The sequence below is a fragment of the Oreochromis aureus genome, linkage group 3, assembly GCF_013358895.1.
Source record: "Oreochromis aureus strain Israel breed Guangdong linkage group 3, ZZ_aureus, whole genome shotgun sequence".
NCBI classification, from domain to species: Eukaryota; Metazoa; Chordata; class Actinopteri; order Cichliformes; family Cichlidae; genus Oreochromis; species Oreochromis aureus.
The window spans coordinates 68,678,791-68,700,450 of record NC_052944.1 but is presented as its reverse complement, the minus strand read 5'-3'; the positions used below and the strand labels follow the sequence as shown (position 1 = coordinate 68,700,450).

General features: G+C 39.3%; 2 protein-coding genes and 1 long non-coding RNA gene across 3 annotated transcripts; 2 read left to right on the top strand and 1 right to left on the bottom strand.

Moving 5' to 3' along the window:
- The first annotated feature begins 6,378 nt into the window (after window positions 1-6,378).
- LOC116321079 lies at window positions 6,379-12,344 on the top strand. Its single transcript, XM_031740842.2, has 3 exons — window positions 6,379-6,865; window positions 7,854-8,210; window positions 9,008-12,344. Exons 1-3 carry the CDS (start codon window positions 6,796-6,798, stop codon window positions 9,205-9,207), a joined length of 627 nt encoding a protein of 208 aa, XP_031596702.1. The 5' UTR covers window positions 6,379-6,795; the 3' UTR covers window positions 9,208-12,344.
- A 4,163-nt stretch (window positions 12,345-16,507) lies between these two features.
- Window positions 16,508-18,163, bottom strand: LOC120437421 (putative butyrophilin subfamily 2 member A3). Its single transcript, XM_039608008.1, has 2 exons — window positions 17,283-18,163; window positions 16,508-17,044 (listed from the first exon to the last, which is right to left on the bottom strand). Exons 1-2 carry the CDS (start codon window positions 17,659-17,661, stop codon window positions 16,665-16,667), a joined length of 759 nt encoding a protein of 252 aa, XP_039463942.1. The 5' UTR covers window positions 17,662-18,163; the 3' UTR covers window positions 16,508-16,664.
- Window positions 18,164-18,785: 622 nt separating this feature from the next.
- On the top strand, window positions 18,786-20,960 carry LOC120437434. Its single transcript, XR_005611126.1, has 2 exons — window positions 18,786-18,832; window positions 20,490-20,960. It is a non-coding gene; the product is annotated as an uncharacterized LOC120437434 (long non-coding RNA).
- Window positions 20,961-21,660: the final 700 nt, after the last annotated feature.

Sequence of the window (21,660 nt, the reverse complement as noted above, 5' to 3'; positions counted from 1 at the left end):
TTAGGCACTATTGCCCCGATCAAATCAGTGAGCTGGGATTTTATATTCTAAACATGAACTACTGTTACAGCAACAGACATGGACTACTGGTGCCCCACACAGCAACTCAATGTCCATTATGTGAAGGAGCCAAACACATGCCTTCTCCTCTCGTTAACTGAGATAAACTGCTGGCATATTTGTTTTACACCTATACTGTCCAGTCTCTCCTGGTGGACATGGCAACACGTTATTCATGGTTCCATACAATTTTAGACTGATGTGGGCCAAAGCCTAGCATATTCTTGCCAAGCTTGAGACCTCAGAATTAGGGAGACATTCAAAAGGGTTGTTGGTGGGGATGGATGTTTATTTGTCAGATAAAATAAGTTAAATGTCACCGTTATTACTGTCCGGCCAGAAACAGGCCAGGGGTGTCCAAATTCAGAGTCTGCGTCCACCAGAGGACCAGGTGTTGTGCCAAAGGTGATTGTCTGCCAAAAACTGATGTCCGGTGCTATAAATGGGTCTATAATATGTGAAACATATGTCAAATATATTCCTCATGAATTATATCAAGTCATCTTGAGCAACAAACAACATTCCTGTAACAAGGTAGAAGCCGCAATCGGTTTTTGGCAGTGACTTTTATGTATCCTTTATTAATGTAGTTAAAAAAAATTATTGTTGACTTTAAAAATGTCTCTCATAAGAGTAATCTGGCCAAGAGGACAGCTGACATTGCAACAAGTGCAAAAGTAGTTCTGTTAACATATTTTAAGTGGACAAAAGGGAAGCTGATTGATTATAACGTAAGTACAATAACACAGATATTTGAAGTTTACACAGCTACATTCTCGCCTGAAAATATGTTAAAAGTTTATTTTGCGACACAGAAAGAGAAATAAGAGTAATACAAAAACTAATTAGCTGCAGTAGTAGTAGCCATTAATGGAATTGGCTGGGCCAAGCTGGGATATGGTTTTTCAATTTTGTTGTCCGAGTGGAAAAACGGGAGAATGGTGGCTCCGGGAGATTTTCGGGAGGGACACTGAAATTCGGGATTCTCCCAGAAAAATCTGGAGGGTTGGCATGTATGTATGGCGTAGCATAGCCTGTAACGTTATTATGACGGACATATTTTATGAGTGAACTTGGCTTTAAGTGACTTACAGGTTTCTTTGAAGAATACTTTCTTATATCCAGGTTCTTCCTTTTTGCTGCTGTCCTCCTCTCCTCCTTGCAGATCCTCGCAGCGCAGGCATTTAGAGTGACCTTTGTCCTTTAGATGCAGATCGACCACCGTGTCTTGTTCCGTGGAGGTGGCTCTTCCATGTCATGCCATGCATTTATGACATGGCTGTTTGGTCTCTTTAATGTAGAGATCTGAAGAGTCCTCGCTACACTGTATAGCATACACTAGGTTGTTTAGTTTGTGTTTAGGAGTTTTGTCTTTGGGATGAACCAGTTTGTGTCTGATTGTGTGGCTTGGTCTGACGTACACTGGGATGCTGTGCTTTGACAAGACTCTCTGGTCCTGGGTTATGTGACCCAATGTTTTGCGTTTCAATGTATTTTGTTATTCATTTGTTTTGCAGTTTCATTTTAGCTTATCTCGTTAATTTCTATCAGGCCTAGGTGGCTGTTTCAGTGATTTGTTTATTGGATCCTCTCGTGTCATCAGCCCCTGTGTTTTAGTCTCCCTTGTTGGTTCATGTTGTCAAGTTCATGTCATGTCTGTGTCTCGTCAGGTTTACTGTTTATTTTGAAAGTCTTGTTTCCATGTTCCATGTGTTTTGTTTTACTTCCCCTGTGGCATCACTATGTTCATTCTAGTCAGCTGTCTCCTCATGTATTTCCACTTCCCTTGATCACCTCTTGTGTGTATTTAGTCTGTTTTCTTTCAGTCTTTGTCAGATCGTCTTTGTTACCTCCCTCCATGTATATATAGTCATTGTCATAGTTGTCATAGTCTTCCGCATCTTATCATAGTGATCACAGTTATCATAGTTGTCATACTCGTTTCACAGTTTCTCTGTCTTGTCTCTGTTGTCTCAGTTATTTTAGTTTTCCCAGTTTAGTGTTACATTTAGCTCTTGTCCCTGTTTGCCTTCGTTTCAGTTGTGTATTCATGTTATCAGCCATAATAAAGGTTCAATTTTTGTTTGTAGCTCAGTTTCGTCCCTCCCTGTCTGCTTTTGAGTCCCTATCTAAAACACACGGGCATACCTTGCCATGACACTACCTCTGCCAGCCATCCAACCACCGTGACAAGTTGTCTGTTGTCAGCGCTCATCATTGTTGATGATGATGGGAGCATTCTGTGTCTTCTGCTGTGAGAGCATTGGGGATATTTGTTTTTACTCTCTGGTAGTGATGGCCAAATGAAGCCTTGTGATTCCTGGAAGCTTTACATCCAATTGGTTAAGAAAAAATGGTTAGTTTCCTGAGGCTTCATGTGCACATAAACCCCCTCTGCTGGTCAAAATCTTTACTCTTATTTCAACTATTTGTCATTCCGGACACATTGAGTCCTCTGCAATTTGCATATATAAAGAATCACTTGAAGATGCCGGTAAAGCAGCCATCCACAGCTCAAATATAAGGACACCTATGTTTGAGAGCTATTTATTCATTTTATTTTCATTCATTTTATTCATTCAACACCGTCATCCTAAACAGACTGATGGGAAAGCTGTCTGCTCTTGGACTGACACTTCCTCTCTGTAACTTTCTCACAGGCAGACCCCATACAGTTAGAGTTGGTACCAGGACATCAGGTACAAAGATAGCGAGCACAGGGATTCCCCAAAACTGTGTGCCCAGTCCACTCCTCTGCTACCTCTTCATCTATGACTTTGATTATGACTACAAGGAAGAGGTCGCTCAACTGGTGTCCCGGTGCTGGGAAAATAATCTCTCCTTAAAGGCTGAGAAGACTAAGGAGATGATTATTGACCCAAGAACAAGGACTCAGGTGGAGAGGGTGAAGACCTTCAAATTCCTTGGCACCCACATCAGTGAGGATCTCACCTGGACTCATAACACACAGCAGATCATCAAGTAGGCCGACAATAATAATTACTAAGGAAGCTGAGGAAATTGGAATTAACCTCCAAACTTCTCAACAACTTTTAAAGATGTAAGGTGGAGAGTGTCCTAACAAACTCCATTACATGGGTACAGCACCATGCAGGACAAGAAGGCTCCAGCGTGTCATCGAAATGATACAACTGATCTGTGGAGTACCCCTCCCACCACTACAGGAAATTTCCAACACTCAGGTCTGGGAAAGGGCACACAATATCATCAAGAACCGCACCCACAAACAGCGAACAGTTCACATGCCTGCCATCTGGCAGACGCTACGGGAGTGTGAAAGCAAGGACAACCAGACTAAAATACTGTTTCTATCTACAGGCCATCAGGCTACTGAATCACTGACATACTGTCGAATTGTAATTACACTTAACCTGTAAATTTGCTATTTTTGTACATATATTTAGATATACACCTTAATATGTCATCACCTGTATACTGTACTCTGTGTTTCCATTCATGGGGGAAACCCTTCCCCTTTCAGCAGCCTCCATGAACACAAGCTCCTCTACGTTACAGTTGAAACTCCAACACAAACACTAATACAAATTTATAAAGGAATTCATAACACTGTATAAATGTTGATAACTCACATCAACACTTAAAGCATTTTCTGAATCAGCAAAGCCTCAGACCTCATAAGTGATGTCACTCGCCATTGTCAAAGTAATTAATAGGAACAGCAGATGCTGATATTTTCTTCACAAACACTGTGGCTTTGAATAAATCTCTTTCACAGAAATATTTGTCATACGCCCAAGTTTGGGGTTTTAGTTATTTATTAGAGTTTTAGGGAAATGATTACTTAGAGCTTTGCTGTTAGTTATTTTTGTGCTTTTTAGTGTTCATGAGTTTATTGTGAGGTCAAGTTTTCTTATGTTACTCAGTGTTTCCCTCACCAATACTTAACCTACTATCAGTTTTTAAACATAGTTAAAATGCATGTGAGGTGAAACACATTTACCTATCATTTGAAATCAACAAGAACACCCTGAAAATCAGAGGAACTCATCACAAAATCTGTGAACAATCCGTCTTAGTTGTTGCTGGTTAAACGCCTTCACTGTTTTTCTTGTGCTATGCTTAGATGTAGGAGCTGGCATGGATTCAAACAGCTTTCAATAGATTTGTACATTTGTAGCTTGTCATCATAACACACACAAATACACAGACAGGATAAAAGAAAAGATGGGAGCAGAATATAACAGAGACTGGCTCTCATGAGAGCCTTTGGTGTTCACTTTTATAGAGGATCAATCTCTAGATTGCAAAAAGGTGGCCAGAAGAAGACCTTCATGCCAAAACAATTATAAAACCATTAAATACAAACTCAGCAGTAGTGAAAAGTCTTTTTTTCTGCAGTCATTGGATTTGACACAAGGGCTCCTCTGATATGACTGTGGTCAAATAACATTTGAAATTTGTAACAGTGCCATCTGTGGGTCAGAAAGTGAAATTGCAGATAACTGTCAAGAACCAGTTTTGCTCATTATATGGGAAGTCCACTATAGCAACCCTTCTCGTAGAAAGGAATTACTTAAAGGATTACATGTAGTATCACCTATAAGTTTAACGTGCAAGTCAAAATTATCACTATACCCAGTGATACAGACTGCGTTATATGATAAAATACTACCATACTATTATATCAAAATTCAATAGTTTTTAGTTCACAAATTATTTGGGTCATGAAAGGAGCAGTGGCCTGTCTAGAAAATTTTTGCAGTGGGGGGGGGGGGGGCACAGATTTGGAGAAGGGTGGCAGATGTAATTGGCAGATAATGTTAAAAAAAAATTGTACCAACAGTTAACCATAATTCAGTAACGCTATAAACCTAATAACCGAATGCGCTTTTCACTCTTATTAGAATGAGATTTTAACCACTACGGTGCAAAATATTTAGATACTGCATTGATGAAGTACAAGAGATGCAATCAGTGCTTTGTCAGTGTTTACTCAGCATTCAAGGACAGCAATATTTGCATAGTATTTTTACTGACATATAGGGCACATATGTTTTGGGCAAAAACATTTTTGAATATTAAAATACAAACATTTTTAACATACAATTGGCAAATTAGCCAATGCAAAACTTTATCTGCCTATTAAAAAAAGAAGATAATCTTCTTACAAACTGGTGTTTGATTTTGTAACTGGAAAAAAGTGGGGAAACAATTGAAAAGACTAACATTTGACTGAAACCTGGAAGCAAGTAAATACTTTCTATACCTTCTTTTGATAATGTTTTCAGTATAAATTGTGCAAAAATAAACCTCTTGAACTTTTAATAAGAGTCTGTTACATGTTAAGAAGACAAGAAATACAAAAACATTTGTAAACAGCAGCACTTGCATTTGCAAAATATTTGTGTTTTGAAAGTGAACATTTACTTGACAATATAAACATCCCTTCCTTATTCATTCTCACACATACCTTCATTCAGAACTCACAGGTGATAATGATGACTGTTGCTCAGTCCACCTTTCCCTGACATTGATCTCTGCTTCTGGTTGTATTTTAGCCTTCTTAAGGAAGAATTTCTCAATATTTTGAGATCTTTTCATTTTTCCTATTCTTTTATCTCTACTGGTTGCCCTGAAGTAATAAAGAAAAAAACTTATGTCACAAACAACAACTTTCCTGATGTATGATCTTGACTAGAAGTCAGGGATGTCAAATTCTGGCCCTCATGGACCCCTATCATGTATGTTTTAGATGTTACCTATACCAACATAGCCAATTCAAATCAAATAATCCCCAAACACCTAGTTGTGCACAAGTCTGTAAATGATTCTTTAAATCAGCTGTGTTGAAATATGGAAACATCTGAAACTGGGAGGACCAAAACTGCTAAAGAATAACACTGGCTGCTGACACTGACACTAATAGTATTAACCTGCAACCAACTCTGCAGCTCCCTACAGCAATGCTACGACTTGGATTATATCTAATAACTCATAACTCTTATGCTAGCTCCCCCTGTAGCCTGCTGTCTGAAATATTTGACGGTTGCAATAATTCTTTGAGCGTTATTTTTTCCTTGGTATTCTAATTTCACCGAAGTTTACTAAAGTCTAGTAACTTAATATTACTTACCGGGACATTTGTTTTCTCCTCATTTCCTATGCAAAACTATAGAAATTTGTTTTCTGCGGTGCCGCCTTTCGTCCTTTGCTGTGATGCTCATAACAGCGCGTAAGCCGATGCTGCATTCACTTACACACGGATATCTGAGCTTCACTGTGACAACATAATCGTACATTTGATATTTGATTGAATTTTATTGTTTTAGCTTCGGGGTGGCACCTGGGGTGGCCATTCTGGTTGGGGGCTGGAAACGCCACAGGAGAGGAGCGAGGTGAAAGATCCGCATTTCCGTATTTCTTCGGAATCTTCCGGAGAAAACACGCAGATCGCTTATTTTACGTTGTAAAAACCTGATTATTAAAAAGTCATATGCGATCATTTTTAAAAGTACGACAGTGTCACCCGATGTGACTACTGTAAGCAGTAGTGTCTTTTTTTTTTTGGCTAGAAATATACTTTATTTAAGAAAGATGGGGATGAACGTGGCTGTTTTCAAAGCCTGGATTATATTTTCATACCTAATGTTTTTTATGGGTTTATAATCTTTTTGGAAACTAACGTCATAAGAGCTCCTCCCATTTCTCGTGAACAAAGAGCCGTTGAAATTGTAATCTACTCAGCTTGAGAGCATGGAGAGAGCAGGGCAGCTGCACTCGTGGACGTTATTGTTTCTCCACTTATGCTTGTCTGCAACCGCAGGTGAGTGTATGTGTGTGTGACTTTTTGGACTATGTGGGGAATCTCCAGCACATATGGCATTGTGCATGCATACATATATGTATTATTGATCCTTTAATGTGTATGTCATAATGTTAAAACTGCAGCAGATTTCATTCTCTTTGTTAAGAGGTGAGATTTAATTCAAAATAATATGACATCATTTAATATATTTATTAGTAGATTTATTACATTTATTTATTAGTAGACTGACATTTGATGTTGGGCAGCAAGTCTTTCTTTGTGGAGTTTGCATGTTCTCTCCATGTTTGCATGACTTCTCTCCACGTGTTTTTGCCCATAGGTCTGGGTGTGACTGGTTGTCTGTCTTTATGTTCAAATGAGTATTTATAAATCATCGAACCAAATGTATCTCATAACTAAATGTATCTCATTAACAAACATATTTCCTATAAGGAGCATAGTATTTTAATACCGAAAAAGCATGTGGGGAGAAGTCGTGTGGGTTTCAGTTATTGTTTTCTGCCTGGGAACTGTTTTGCAGCCTTTAGCATGTGGGTGCATGGAACCTATGAACATATCCTGTTTGTAAGAGTTTTATGTCTGATGGATGTAACTCGCCTCTGTCAGTGCGCCCCAGGGTGGCTGTGGCTACAATGTAGCTTGTGTACACATTCACCAGTGTGTGAATGTGTATGTGAATGGGTGGATGACTGGATATGTAAAGGGCTTTGGGGTCCTTAGGGACTATTAAAGCGCTATATAAATACAGGCCATTTACCATGTACCATGTAACTGGGGAATCACCCCCATGTCACCAAGAGATGTCCAAAAAGTCTGTTTCCTTTCTTTCTTTTTTAGTTCTAACAATTATTGGAGAGCCCAACCATGTGACTTCAAAGATTTTTATATCCATAACTGTATCACATATTACATGTGATGATCTCTAATTGCAGAATAACAGAATTTGTCAGCTTAATACACACTGGTCTTCTCTTTTGTCCTGTAGACCTCGTAAACATCACAGCTGAAACTGGACAGAATGTCAATTTGTCATGCAGAGCCAACAACAACAACCTCGTTACATTTCTGGAGTGGAGCAAAAATGGTCTTAGGAAAGGATATTTACTTTTGTACCGTGACGAGCGGTTTGATCTAGAGAACCAGCATCCATCGTTTAAGAACCGGGTGGAGCTACAGGACAGACAGATGAAGGATGGAGACGTGTCTTTGATTCTGAAAAATGTGACGCTTGATGACCGTGGAATATACGAGTGTCGTGTTGAGACAAAAATAAATCGCAGGAAGAGAGCGAATCAGGATGACGACCCCGTCATCGTCATCAGCCTGAATGTTGTTCCTCCAGGTGAGGTGAAGCTGCTTCCTGGTTGTTGATGTTTCTTGTCGATGGGGATGTGTGCTTGGATGTTGCAGAGATGTGTGGCTGTTACTCTTGGGGGCTGCGGATGGTGCGGTTGTCATGGTTCCATCTCCATCTGCCTCTGGTTACTGGGGGACATCACTTCAGCTTCCTACCCTCATTATAAAGTATATTTGTGACAAAGACACAGACATTCTCTCTCACTCACACACTGCAATACGATTTTTGATTCATTTATGTCTATATTTTGCAGTTATTGTGTTCCAGCTGTTGTATGTTTGTTTTTGTTTTATTGTTGTTTTTTGTTTGTTTTCTTACATGTACAGCAGTTGTCAATACATTGTGCATTTCTATTTGTACTCTATCCTTTTGTCATATATCCCCCCACTTCCTGTTTTTCTTGCCTGTCTTACCTTAGACATTGTCATACTATAGGATACTGCATATAATGTGATATCTTAAATAAAATAAGTAGAAGTGAATGAATAAACAGTCAAAAGATTTACATGAAAAAGAGGAGCATACAGTGACTTTATATGCACTTTATATAACTTGCATTCAGATCACAATTCTGATTGGAAAGCTGCCAGACAGGATTAAGCAATAAACAAAAAACCAACCCTTGTTGATGAGACTTTGTAGAAAGCAGCTGGTCTGAGTGATGTGATCAGAGTGCAGTAGATAATGTCTGACAGCAGTTTGAAGAGGAAATGGATTCTGTTCTGTTCTTCACTCATCACCTACCTGACAGCTGACACCTCACACCTGTTTCTCACCTGCAGGTCAGACAGGAGGACACACAGAGGATGGAAGGATGAAAGAACGGGGAAGTGAAAAGACAGGGAGGCATAGCTCTGTCGGTGTGGCAGTTTCTGCTGTCCTTCTTTTGGGTGGTATTGTTGTGTTTGTGATCTACAGAAAACATAAAACAACACATAATCTGGACTCATACCAGCGTCCTGCTGAACTACAAGCTGTTTAAAATGTGTCACATGTTTCTACAACTGAACTGTCAGTGCCCATGCTGCTGTTCCCACCCCTCAAACCTTATTTATTTGTTTTTTTTTCTGTTTTGCATATCAGAAGGTATTTCAGCTCTATTTGTGGTTCTATCTCCGCTCTGCCTCGCTACAGGAAGCTGAGACGTGCTAGCTTTATCTCTGACTGACTGATGTGAAAGTCCCTAGCATTACATTTCCCCTGCAGTGTTGTGAGTCAAATTTCCAAGATTACATTTTAATAAGATTACCAATACTTGCCAATATGTTTTTTTAAGCTTTAAATAGTTTGCCAAGCTCATGAGTGAATTATGGATGTTACTTCTGTTGAGTTTGTGTTGTTTGATATTTACATTATGATTAGTTTAACCAACATTGGAGATGCTGAAAGCTTTTAAACAGGAAGCATTAAATTGCATTAACAGGAAGAGAAAACAGGAGTGTTTCTTTTTTTAGCCTTCGTAATGATTGTTGAATAAATCTGCCTGTAAATGTATGAACTGCACTGCATGGTTTACCCACATTTATAACATCCACCGTCACATTAATGAGCAGCCCAGTGTCAGAGCAGTCAGATTTTAATGATATACAATGATACCTATAAATATGTACAATACACACCTTTTCCTTCACCCTGTGATTTATTTTCTTAAAAGAAAGGGAAAATAACTAGCGAAAGACAGCAAAGATGAGCTTTTTGATAACTATCTTAGTCTATTGTCTATTATCTCATGCCTCGAGCTGTTTAATGTCAGTCACTTCTCATATGTCGTTCAGTTTCAAACAATGAAGTTTATTCATGCCATGGAGGTGATAAAATAACATACTGTTCATATAAGAAGGGAAACCTGCTGTTAAAGGAACTGAAGTCTTGAAATACCATGATTATGAGTCCACAGACCAAATCCTGAGAACAGAGGAGGTGAAGGAGTAGTTAGTTAAAACTGTTCCAGAGATATCTGAATAAAACAGGTCACGTACCTCAAACTGATTTGAATTTCAAATGTAGGCGCAGAGTTTCTGCTCGTCATCTGTGTGCACTCTCCTCTGTGTTTGCTCTGTTTTATTTACTCTGTGCTTCAGGATTCAGTATCGAGATGAACACAGAGCAACAAGAACCAAACAAGCTGAACTGAAACTGTTTGGGATTCTGGATAATTCATTATTGTATAACACGTTACTATAAGTTATTTCAATTTTAAAAAGAGAGAGAGTCATGTGTCGAGTCGAGAAAGATCGTAGCCAAAATAAAGATGCCCAAACAGATTTGAATAAATGGAAAATAATCCATATTTTACCACATCAGCAAATCTAGTTAGCTGATCAAAAACAAACAAAAAAAGTGTACAGAGAGAGAGAGAGAGAGCAAAGCAAACAGAAACACACGCAGGTGAAACCCTGAGCTGACAAACAGCACTATGCAGCAACTCATCAGGGAAAACTGAGGCCTTAAATACACGTGTGGTAACCAGGGAGATGGAAACCACCAAGGAACACACCTGAACGAAATCAGGAAAAACAAGATGGTAAGCAAAACTATATAAAATGCACAAGGACAAGAGAAGTCGCACAGGGGCTTTCTAATACAGCGATGGGGACTTTACATGATACCTGGTTAAAAGGAAAACAGGAAAAAAGAAACTCAGGGGATTAACAAGAAATGATAACTATAGTTACAGAACATGAAAGAAAACTCAATCTTACCTGAAAATAATTTATAGTAACTCAATTAGGAACAAAAGTTAGGATATGAAACTCTAAATAACCAAGAACAGACCAAGTAAAGGTCAAAGCATCCAAAACGGAAATGTGAAAACCAATCACACTGAGCTCACACATTCAACACAACCACAAAAACACACTTACTACACTAACACGTGATGTGTGTCTCACCACATTTTGAGTCTCAAAAATGCCTTCAAACTCGTGGAGACTGGGATTCTGGTTCCTATAATGGCTGTTGGTCACCACAAGTATAGTATTTTTGGTCCCTACAAAGATGTTAACACCCACACACAGATCTCAACATGATAAACTCGTTTTAAAAAATTAAACTCACAAAAGAAATGTCAGGGTTACAATTAAGTTATGGTTAGGTTTAGGGTAAGTGTCAGGGTTAGGCTTTCATTTCTTGATGGTTAGGGTTAGGTAAGCGACTAAGGAAAGCATTATGTCAATGAGATGTCCCCACAAGGAAATAAATAAACACGTGTGACTATGAGAAACATTGCTGTAGAGTTTTCTATGTTAAATATGTAGAAAAAAAGTGACTCAGATGCAACAAATGAGTTCAGTACAAGTGAAACGGCTGGAGCTTTCAGGCCCTCTGGAAGATCTTATAAACAGGACAGACTCTCATTTATGTGTTTCTAGCACATATTTATTATCCACTTTTCACAGACGTCTCTATGCGCAACATCCATGGTGCACAGAGACGTCTGAACATTTTTAATTGTTATTTGTTTTAATTTATTATTTAATTATTGTTAAAAGCATTCTTCGATATGTAAGCCTGCAATATTGTGGGCAAAATCTTTAACACCAGCTCTAATTTAGACCCTCCCTTTGCCAAAAAAAAAAGTTGTACTGTATTGTATCGTCCCCAGTACAATCGTAAACATTTTATTGGGCACTGCCATGTTTTGTGGACAGTGTGGGCCCAGTTGTTTCCTGTTTTTCAGATGAACACTGAGGGTTTTCCCACAATGACTCTGCACGAGTCCCAGTCAGGCATGTTTGCTGGGAAACTCTCCTAATGTTTATGTCGTTGTTATCTGAACTTAGCTGTACAGTAAGGCTGCTTGTGGAATTAAATCATTAAAAGATTCATAAAAACACAAAGATGCTTCATTTCCAGCTGTGATGGAGTTTAATTCATTAATGAGAATTTAAAATGAATGCTGCAGTGTATCCTCTGCTAAAGGAGGTAATGGAGGAATCACTGCACCTGTTTCTTAAGCGCTTGGAGAATCCAAACAAGTGTTCATGTATGGATATTACACATAACATGGTCTGATATGTGTGTATGCTGTATGTGCATTTTTTTCCAAAAGTTTATCTTTCTGTCTTTGTCATGTAATGCTCTGTATTTAATAAAGTAAATATTATGATTCAGACAGCAGCATAAGACATTTTCAGTTTTTGAGTGTTTTTAATTGTTGCATTTTTGGCATCACCTATTTCAATGTCGTAAATGAGTCATCAAAATACATCAAAATAAACTGTTCAGTTAAAAAATGTATTTGTCATGGACATAAGTATAAATGAAATCAGCAGTTTCTTGTAATTGCTACACAGAGCTCTTCATACGTATTGGAAAATCAGTCTTTTTTTGTGCCTGTGTGCCTTAAAGAGATTTATGTGTACTAATATAAGCACATGGCAACAAACTGTTTTTTATTATGCATACAGTGAAACTTACCCTAATCCTTTGGTGGAAAAAAAGTATGAAGATTTTTAATGTGTAATGAAAGGGGAAAAGGAGATTTTTAATTAGAATGACCTGAAATTTCTTTTTTTTGTAAGTAATTTATCTGCTATCGAATGTGAGCCGTCCTGCTTAAGCCACGGTTAGTTTCAGTTTTGCAAAAGTGATTATAAAAGCTGTTTGCTGCTGTTGTTTGGCTCATATAACCATAATCGCTCAGGTATCCTGCTGAACCAGAGATAAGAATATGCCGCTCGCTCTCCTGAGCTTTGCTCCAAGCAACCGATGATGACAAATCAAACAGTCGCTGATCATCTTACTAATAATAACCTTAACTAACCTTTAAAGCACATTTTGAGAAAAGTCTTGCATATACCTTTGGTAAGCCTTTATTATTATCAGGTACAATAAATCAGTAACACAATGAATAAAACAGGCTTCAAGTGTACTACATAAAATTATATAGAGATTTTGTTTGTTTTTACTTTTGACTCTGACTGACCAAAGTGAATTTTAAACCAAGCACCCTAAAATGTAAGTCCAGTGGATGCTGTTCCAGCTAGCATCTCCCCCTCCTACTGTATGTGTTATACAGTCTCAGTCAGGCTCTTTGTAAATGGGCATCTGTTCATGATGTCATGTTGGCTGTGGTATACTCCCAGACTCCTGCCTCTTTGGATCTGGTGCTCAGGGCCTGTTCCTGTCACGATCAAAGCCTCTGTGCTGGCCTGTCCAACATTAATCAGCATCAGCCAGGCTCAGAAATCTTTTGAGCCTGGCTGATAGAGGTGTGCTGTCCGAGATGATGTCTGCCTTCATCTAAACTGTTTCTAAACTTTATCTAGATGTTTCCTTGCTGCATTGAGCTTATGAGGCACAGATGTTTTGAAACACTGCTCCACGGTGTGGTTGAAAACACCCACATCACCTGACCATGAATGATTGAGGTCTTTGGTGTGTTTCACCTTTTTGACAGGTGCCAGGATTCCCATTTTGACGCACCTGTCATTTGTGCTGGAGCTTCTAATCAGTGAATTACAGTTTGAATACTACTGTTTCAATGCCCGACTATAACTGGCCCAGAGATCAACCCGTCACACTTTGCTCTGTTTTTTTTTTTTTTTTTTTTAGCAAAGACAACAAAGTTTAAAGTTAAATCAGCAGTGGAGGTGTTGTTGCCGTTCTGTTTTAGTCTGTGCTTCACAATAGCTATAACAACTCTGTGGTTGTCATGGCTCTCATTTCTGGTGAAACTAAGTCAACAGAAACCGAAACATTTAATACATGACAAAAATCTAAACCTGCAGGCAGCTCCAGGTCCTGCACAGTATCTTATATCTTATATAGATAACAAATAGTTCAATAGATGTGTTCCAGCACAGTGGGCTGATCACTTCACTGCCATACACAAAAAAAACTTTGGTTCAGCACAGCTCCTGTCTAAATTTAAGAGAACCTAGCATCTTTAAGCCTTAAAGTGCACTTTCATTGTTAATGTAGCGACTTCCACAGTCATTAGAGGCCGGGGACTGAGCCTGCCTATTTGCCTGACACGCTGTCAACTTTACTCAATAATGCGAGAGGTGGAATTGCTTGCTTGTATATTAAAGTGCTTTGAGAGTTTACAGAGTAATGTGATGAGCTCCCGATTCAGACTCTTAAAACATCACAGGCTCTAATGCAACAAGGGAAAACTCGTCGTGCAGCGGTCAACAAAAACTACGGCTACCCAGTAGAAAACAGACAGAGCTGTGAGAGTGAAGATATGAAGATATTACACAAATTAAACATATTTACATGTAGAATGAAAACAACCTTGTAGCTTGTCTGTCTAAATTAGTACAAGTACAATGAGACTCATGAAGGAGGCTGAGATTACATAATTGTTGTTGGAGCTGAAAAAGAAGAAAACTGTTAGAAAACACATCAGATCCACATCTATTTATGTTAGAGCGCCCTCTAGTGGAATTTGGTTTGATATGACAGACTTTAAATCAACATAATAAAAATCAACTTTCTGTGCTCTGTGAACAGATTTAAAACTCAATTACTTATGTGGTAACCTGGAAAAACGCCAGGAAAACTTGATATTAAATCCAAATATTCTGAAAATATGTCAATAATTGTGATTTGTGTTTTAAAAATGTCTCAGACAGAGGCATTTTTCATTTTCCATCTGCTCATAATTTATGGCGAATTCTTTATTCATAAATTAAAACTTAACAACAAGAAACTTCAATTTAAAATGTTCATCAACCAGAGAGCTTTGAGCACAACTCCAAATCTGCAACAGACAACATTTTTTAATTTATATACAACTTCTTCTGTGGATTTAGAAAATACATGTCTATTAATTATTTAATATCTTTGTCTTAATGTTAACCTTACTGTTTCTGTCTCCCTTTTTTATATTGTGCAAATATTATTTCTGCTGTTTTGAGCCTCTGGTTAATATTGTAAATGTTATTTGTCTTATTGTTTTTGTTGTAAACAAACAAATAAAGAGAAATAAGTAAATATAAATAAACATTTGCAAACGTTTGCTGTTGAACTTAGCAGCTGTGATAAATGTAGTATTGCAGGAAAACCTAATGCATGAGTGCTGTGTGGTTCTGTGCGTGAAACATCTTATTTTACACTGACAGCATTAAAAATAGTCAAAATATATCTGCATCACAGGTGAGCTCTGGGCTGGAGGATTATCTATCTCTACCTACTTGAACGTAGTGAAGATGATGCAGTGAGGAAGTGTGCAGTAGTTTGCTGAATGAGACTTTTAACTACCTTTATATATGCTGCATTGAAACAGTTAAATTACAATACCACCATCCACCCACCGCAATGTGGTTGATGAGGATCAGCTTTCGTTCAAGCATTGCACCTGCATTCTCTTAAATTGACCAGCAGAGGGCGACTTGTGGTTGTGAAAAGACTTTGAAGTGTACAGGAAGCAGCTCCCTCACTCGTGGTGGTCATTAGAAGAGTCAGAGCTGAAGATTAATCAGGATTAAACAAGATAATGTGAAAAAGGTTTAAGTGTTTATTAAAAAAAAATCTGTTTAGCTCTGTGCTCTATGTGGGAAACAGTGTCTTTATTTAAATAGAAGACCAGAAGACATCAAACTGTAAACATGCTGAGCTCCTCCATCCTGCCTCCTCTGCTGTCTGACAGGCTCAAACAGGATCCAGCACAGCCTTTAAGAGCCAAACATACTTCAGCTTTTCATCCTCAGTTTTACACTTAAAGATGATACACTTTCAGCTCCTGATGAATGTTTTATTTTCTGTTTTGTAATGTAACAAATTATTCATCGCCAGCCTGAAATTTTCTTCATTTTTGTGTTTAACACAGAAAACCTAAAGCATTGTTTCTATTTCACCTTTCTGACTCACATAGAAATGATTCTCTGAAACCTCTCTACAGAGAATTAAATCTGTCCTCATAACGTTATTTTTTATGCTTTCCTTTAACATGCGGCCCAGAGGTTACAGGACAGTTAGAAGAACTTTAAATCACTGAAATAAGCAGGAATATTTGAATGTGACGAACACTGACCCACCATTTTGACATTTACAATTTAAAACAGTCTGATTGGGTGTGTTAATTATTGTCGCCTGACCTCCAGGTTTAACTCTGTCCTAACGTCACATCTTTTTGGGGTATTTTAAACACTTTTAGGCCAAAAGGACGTACAAACTGCATTTGTCTTTGCTTCACTGTAGTTAACAGAACATCCAAGTAGTTAATTGGATTTTTTTACATTTTTACATTTTTTACATACATAATTTGCATGTATTTCCCCCGCTGATTTTAAGTAAGATAGACAAAACAAGTATTTAACAATAATTGTTGGCGGTTTTATTAGAGAAACAGACAGCTCTGAGAGAATCTAAACATTTCATGTGGAGGCTGGTGTTAACTGTGGATCTCTTAGTTTTGTGCAGATAAAATGAACAAACAAAAAACAACCAGAACAGAATCCATTTCCTCTTCAGACTGCTGTCAGACATTATCTACTGCACTCTGATGTCACTCTCTGGAATCAGTCCTGCTGTTTGCTGAGGATGAAGTAGTTCATTCTCAAATGTCAGAGTGACATCGGGGATCCTTGTGGAGTGTTGGTGACTGTTGTTTGCTTCCGGGTCATTTCTGTCTCTGTGTTCATCAGCAGGAGATTGAGAGTTCAGAAATCTCTCAGACATTTCAATCTGTGGTTCAGTGGGAGGATGATCTGAGTCCTGACAACATTTTTTATATGTTATGTAGATTAAAACAACCACAGCAGCAAAAACAACCACAGCAACGATTGAAAGACCAATGATGAGTCCAACAGATCCACTCTTCTCTCCTCCTGCCTCCTTCCCTCCATCCTCTGTGTCTCCTCCTGTCTGACCTGCAGGTGAGAAACAGGTGTGAGGTGTCAGCTGTCAGGTAGGTGATGAGTGAAGAACAGAACAGAATCCATTTCCTCTTCAAACTGCTGTCAGACATTATCTACTGCACTCTGATCACATCACTCAGACCAGCTGCTTTCTACAAAGTCTCATCAACAACATCTTTAGAAACAAACATCAACAACCAGGAAGCAGCTTCACCTCTGATCACACACACACTCAACTCTACTCACTCACCTGGAGGAGCAACAACACTCAGGTAGATGATGCTGATGGACTTCCATGGGCTTGTTTCTCCCACGAAGACACGGCACTCGTATGTTCCAGTGTCATCAATCGTCACATCCTTCAGAATCAAAGACACGTCTCCATCCTTCATCTGTCTGTCCTGCAGATCCACCCGGTTCTTAAAAGATGGATGCTGGTTGCGTGGCTCAAAGTGCCCGTCCCGGTATAAAAGCACATATTTTTCTCCCAGGTCAGCTCTGCTCCACTCAACAGCTATGAGGTTGTTGTTTGGAATTCGACATGTCAGAGTGACGCTCTTCTGTCCTGCCTTAGCTGTGATGACGACAACGCTGAAGCGAATGAGAGTCAAGAGGAGGAGGAGCCTCATTGTTCCTTTCAAACAGATGAAGTAGAGTGATGATCATGTCTGCAGAGCTCAGAGCTTTAATAAAAAAAACCTCTATCGCATTCGTCTGCGGGCCCATGCTCCAACGTAGTCGTCTGCGGGCCCATGCTCCAACGTGCTGATCGACTCACCGTCGCCGCGGCGGATCATCTCGCGGTGGTGGAAACGGCCCTCGCCCCGGCGGGCAACTTGGTCGCCGTGGCGAACACTGCGTTCGCCGTGGCTGATCAACTCGCTGTGGGGGATTAACACCGCGGTCACCGTAGTCGTCTGCGTGCCCATACTCTAACTTGCTGATCGACTCGCCGTGCCTGTGCTGAATGAACCCCCTCCCTCGCCGTGGCTGATCAACTCGCTGTGGCGGACACCGCCGCGGATCATCTCACGGTGGTGGACGCCGCCCTCGCCGTGGCGGACAACGTGGTCGCCGTGGCGAACACCGCGTTCACCGTGGCTGATCAACTCGCCGTGCCTGTGCTGAATGAACCCCTCCCTCGCCGTGGCAGATCACCTCGCTGTGGCGGACACCGCCGCGGTCGCGATGGCGACACCGCCGCGGTCGCCGTGGCGGATCATCTCACGGTGGTGGACGCCGCCCTCGCCGTGGCGGACACTGCATTCGCCGTGGCTGATCAACTCGCTGTGGGGGATTAACCCCGCGGTCACCTTAGTCGTCTGCGTGCCCATACTCTTAACTTGCTGATCGACTCGCCGTGCCTGTGCTGGATCAACCCCCTCCCTCGCCGTGGCAGATCAACTCGCTGTGGCTGACACCGCCGCGGTCGCGATGGCGACACCGCCGCGGTCGCGATGGCGACACCGCCGCGGTGGCCGTCGCAGATCATCTCACGGTGGTGGACGCCGCCCTCGCCGTGGCGGACAACGTCTTCGCCGTGGCGAGCACCGCGTTCACCGTGGCAGATCAACTCGCTGTTGCCGACACCGAGGTTGCGATGGCGGAGACCGCGGCGGATCATCTCGCGGTAGTGGACACCGCCCTCGCCGTGGTGATTTAACGCCGTCACTCGCCGTGGCGGATCATCTCGCCGTGGTAGATTAACATCGACTCCGAGGTCGACTCTTTCACGGACAGACTGCGGAAAGCTTTTTGGTTCAGTCTCAGCTGCTCTTTTCATATATTCTCCTTATTTTTGTAAGTCGCTTAAATACACTTATTTAACTTTTTTTTTCATTTTTCTTACTTTTCTTGTTTTTTCTTTTACTTTTTTCTTAAACCGTTCATTTTGAAACTGATTTTCATTTTAGTTTCCTTTTTGAAAGATATCACACGGTTTTCACGCTGAGTTTGCTCGTCTTGCCATTAATTATAATTATTTTAGGAATGATTTTCAACATTGTTTTAGACACACTTGGCTGTTTGTGGGCTCATACCACGAACATAAACAGGGGTTTGTAGTTTTTTCTTCTCGTTTCACTCATTTTGTAGTTCTTTTTTCCCCCTTTTTCGTCCACAGATTTCTTCCCTTTATTTTTGTTTCCCTAAAAACGGTTCAAATGGTTTTCACACTGAGTGTGCTCGTTTGTCACACTTATACATTTATTTAGGAATGATTTTAAACATTATTTTCTTCTCGTTTTACTCATTTTGCAGTTTTTTTAAGCTTTTGTCCAAAGGTTTCTTCCTTTGATTCTGTTTACCTTCCTCATTCATTTACGCTTCGTGTTTATGGACAGTTTTGTTTTTTAAGTTTAAAGAATGACAAACTTCACAGTTTTAGGCGTCTGTACTTTATTGTATAAAGTGTCATACATACTACTACTACAACAAAAACAACAACAATAATGATGATGATTACAGCTGCGATACAATTATCCTGTGATTGCTTCACAGAAAGTGTTAATAACTTATCTTACTACAAATACAGCAGTTTACAGTTTGTAGGAAGTGCCCGATAGCTCAAGTTGAAGAAAATAAAGTCCAAGAAGAGGAATGAAGTTTTCGTCATTTTTTTGTCAGTTTTAGTGTAATTAAAATCACATTGAGCTGTATGTGGGCTCACATCTGCTTCTGGATACAGATCTTCCTGTATTTGTGTTTTCTAGACATTAATTTCATTTTCTATGTTGTGTGTTTGTGATACAATTTCCCCTTTTTGTGGCTAAATATATCAGTAGAATAAATCCAAAGAAAATGACACTTTTTCAGGTGGAATAACTGTATATTGTGATTTAATGTTCATTTTCTGATATTGTACAAATGGCAGTGATAGTAATATAGCCCAGTTATTCTCTGTGACATTTTTAATTTTAAAACACAAAAGCTGTTTTTGACTAACTAAAATAAATACTCTTTTGTCATCGATACAATGTTTAGTTTATCTTCAGCTGAAATTCCCATTCAAAGTGCAGAGGAGCATTATTTTGGAGCCTATCCCAGTTGTCAGGCCAGGGCAGAGCTAACATATACAGACAATCATCCGCACTCATATTCACTCAAACCTTTTTATTCCGTCGATATAATAGTTTTAATTTATTCTTTTCTTTGGTTGTTTTTGTTGAAGTTCAGTTGTAAAAGTATTATATATATATATATATATATAAAGATTTAGTTGTAACAACCATGAGCTACACCTTATCAGTTGACATCTCATGTGGCATTTTACTTATGTTTTCCTCTTTAACAACTGTCATTTATCTTCTAGAAAACAAAGTGAATTATGATAAATGACATGACTAATTATTCAGACAGAATGAAACCTGCACCTCAGCTCCTGAAAATTCCAGCTTTGAATTTGAAATGTGGAAGCAAAGTTTCTGCTCTCATGTTTGCTCTGTTTTGTGTCTTGCAGAAACAGATCAGAAGTTTCTGGCACCACTTCAGGTCCTTTCTTGGAGACGAGCATAAGATGGTCATAACAATAATGTTCTTTGCTTCAGGATTCTGTGTGTTGATTTCACCCACTGCCTATTCTTTAATAAGTCATTTTTAATAATATCGTTGAAAACAACTCCAACTTTAAGAAAGAGGTAAGTTTAGTTTTATAGAAGAGAGATTCTCTCTGTCAGGTGAATATCTGCAAATATACAAACACATTAAATCTGAGTCTGTAGATGACAGTCAGCAATGCAGCCCCATTTAAAAACATTAAGAAAAAATTAAAGTGTGAATCAGCGACTGCTGCTGTCTGAACTTTTAATGTGACTCTTTCCTTACTTGTGTAAAATATCTGAATGATCAGTCATTACTGCTTTTCTTGAAACCTCAACACAGAAAAAGAATAAAATCCACATGATGTGAAATCCATCACTTTCTTGCTCTACGTCTCTTTTGTTGTCTTTCTTTAGTACAGGGTTCATGATTGCCTTATTTTCTGTAATGTGAGAACAGGGTGTGTATATTACTGGGAAAGGTGATGAAAAGTTTTTAACCAATGAAAAACTGACACGCAAACACACTTATTTGTAAAATGGTTTATGGATGCATCAGTTTCCATGAAGCACCTGAACAGGAACTTACATTCACCTGTTTGAAAGTGGAATAAGGTCCAAGAAAAGGGCACTTTTAAAAATAGAATAAGAAGTCTACAATGTTTCAAGGAATTCATTTAAGTAGCGCCGTGATTTTGATGTAATCAGTGTACTGTTTTCTAATATTGTCACTAATAAAACTAAATATAATTTAAGATGTTTTCAAACTGCTGCCAGCTTTTGAATCTATACTGAGCCTTTCAGTGTGTTCTCCTTGTGCCTCCGTGCACTGTCTCTGACACCAAAGTTTCCTCTGAAAGTCCAAAGACAGACATGTTTGTTCCTGAGTCGGGGTCAGGGATTTGATGAAACACCTGAAGCACCTTCTGGTACTTTCTGAGGAAAGGGCTCACCCAGTTGAACTGCATTCCATAAACAAGTTTTACAGGGCCTGTGCACCAGAGTGTTTGTGTGCGTCTCTTAAAATGTTCCATCAGTACTCGAGTTATTCTCACAACTGCTCCTGTCAGTCAACTCTCTGGGTTTATGAAA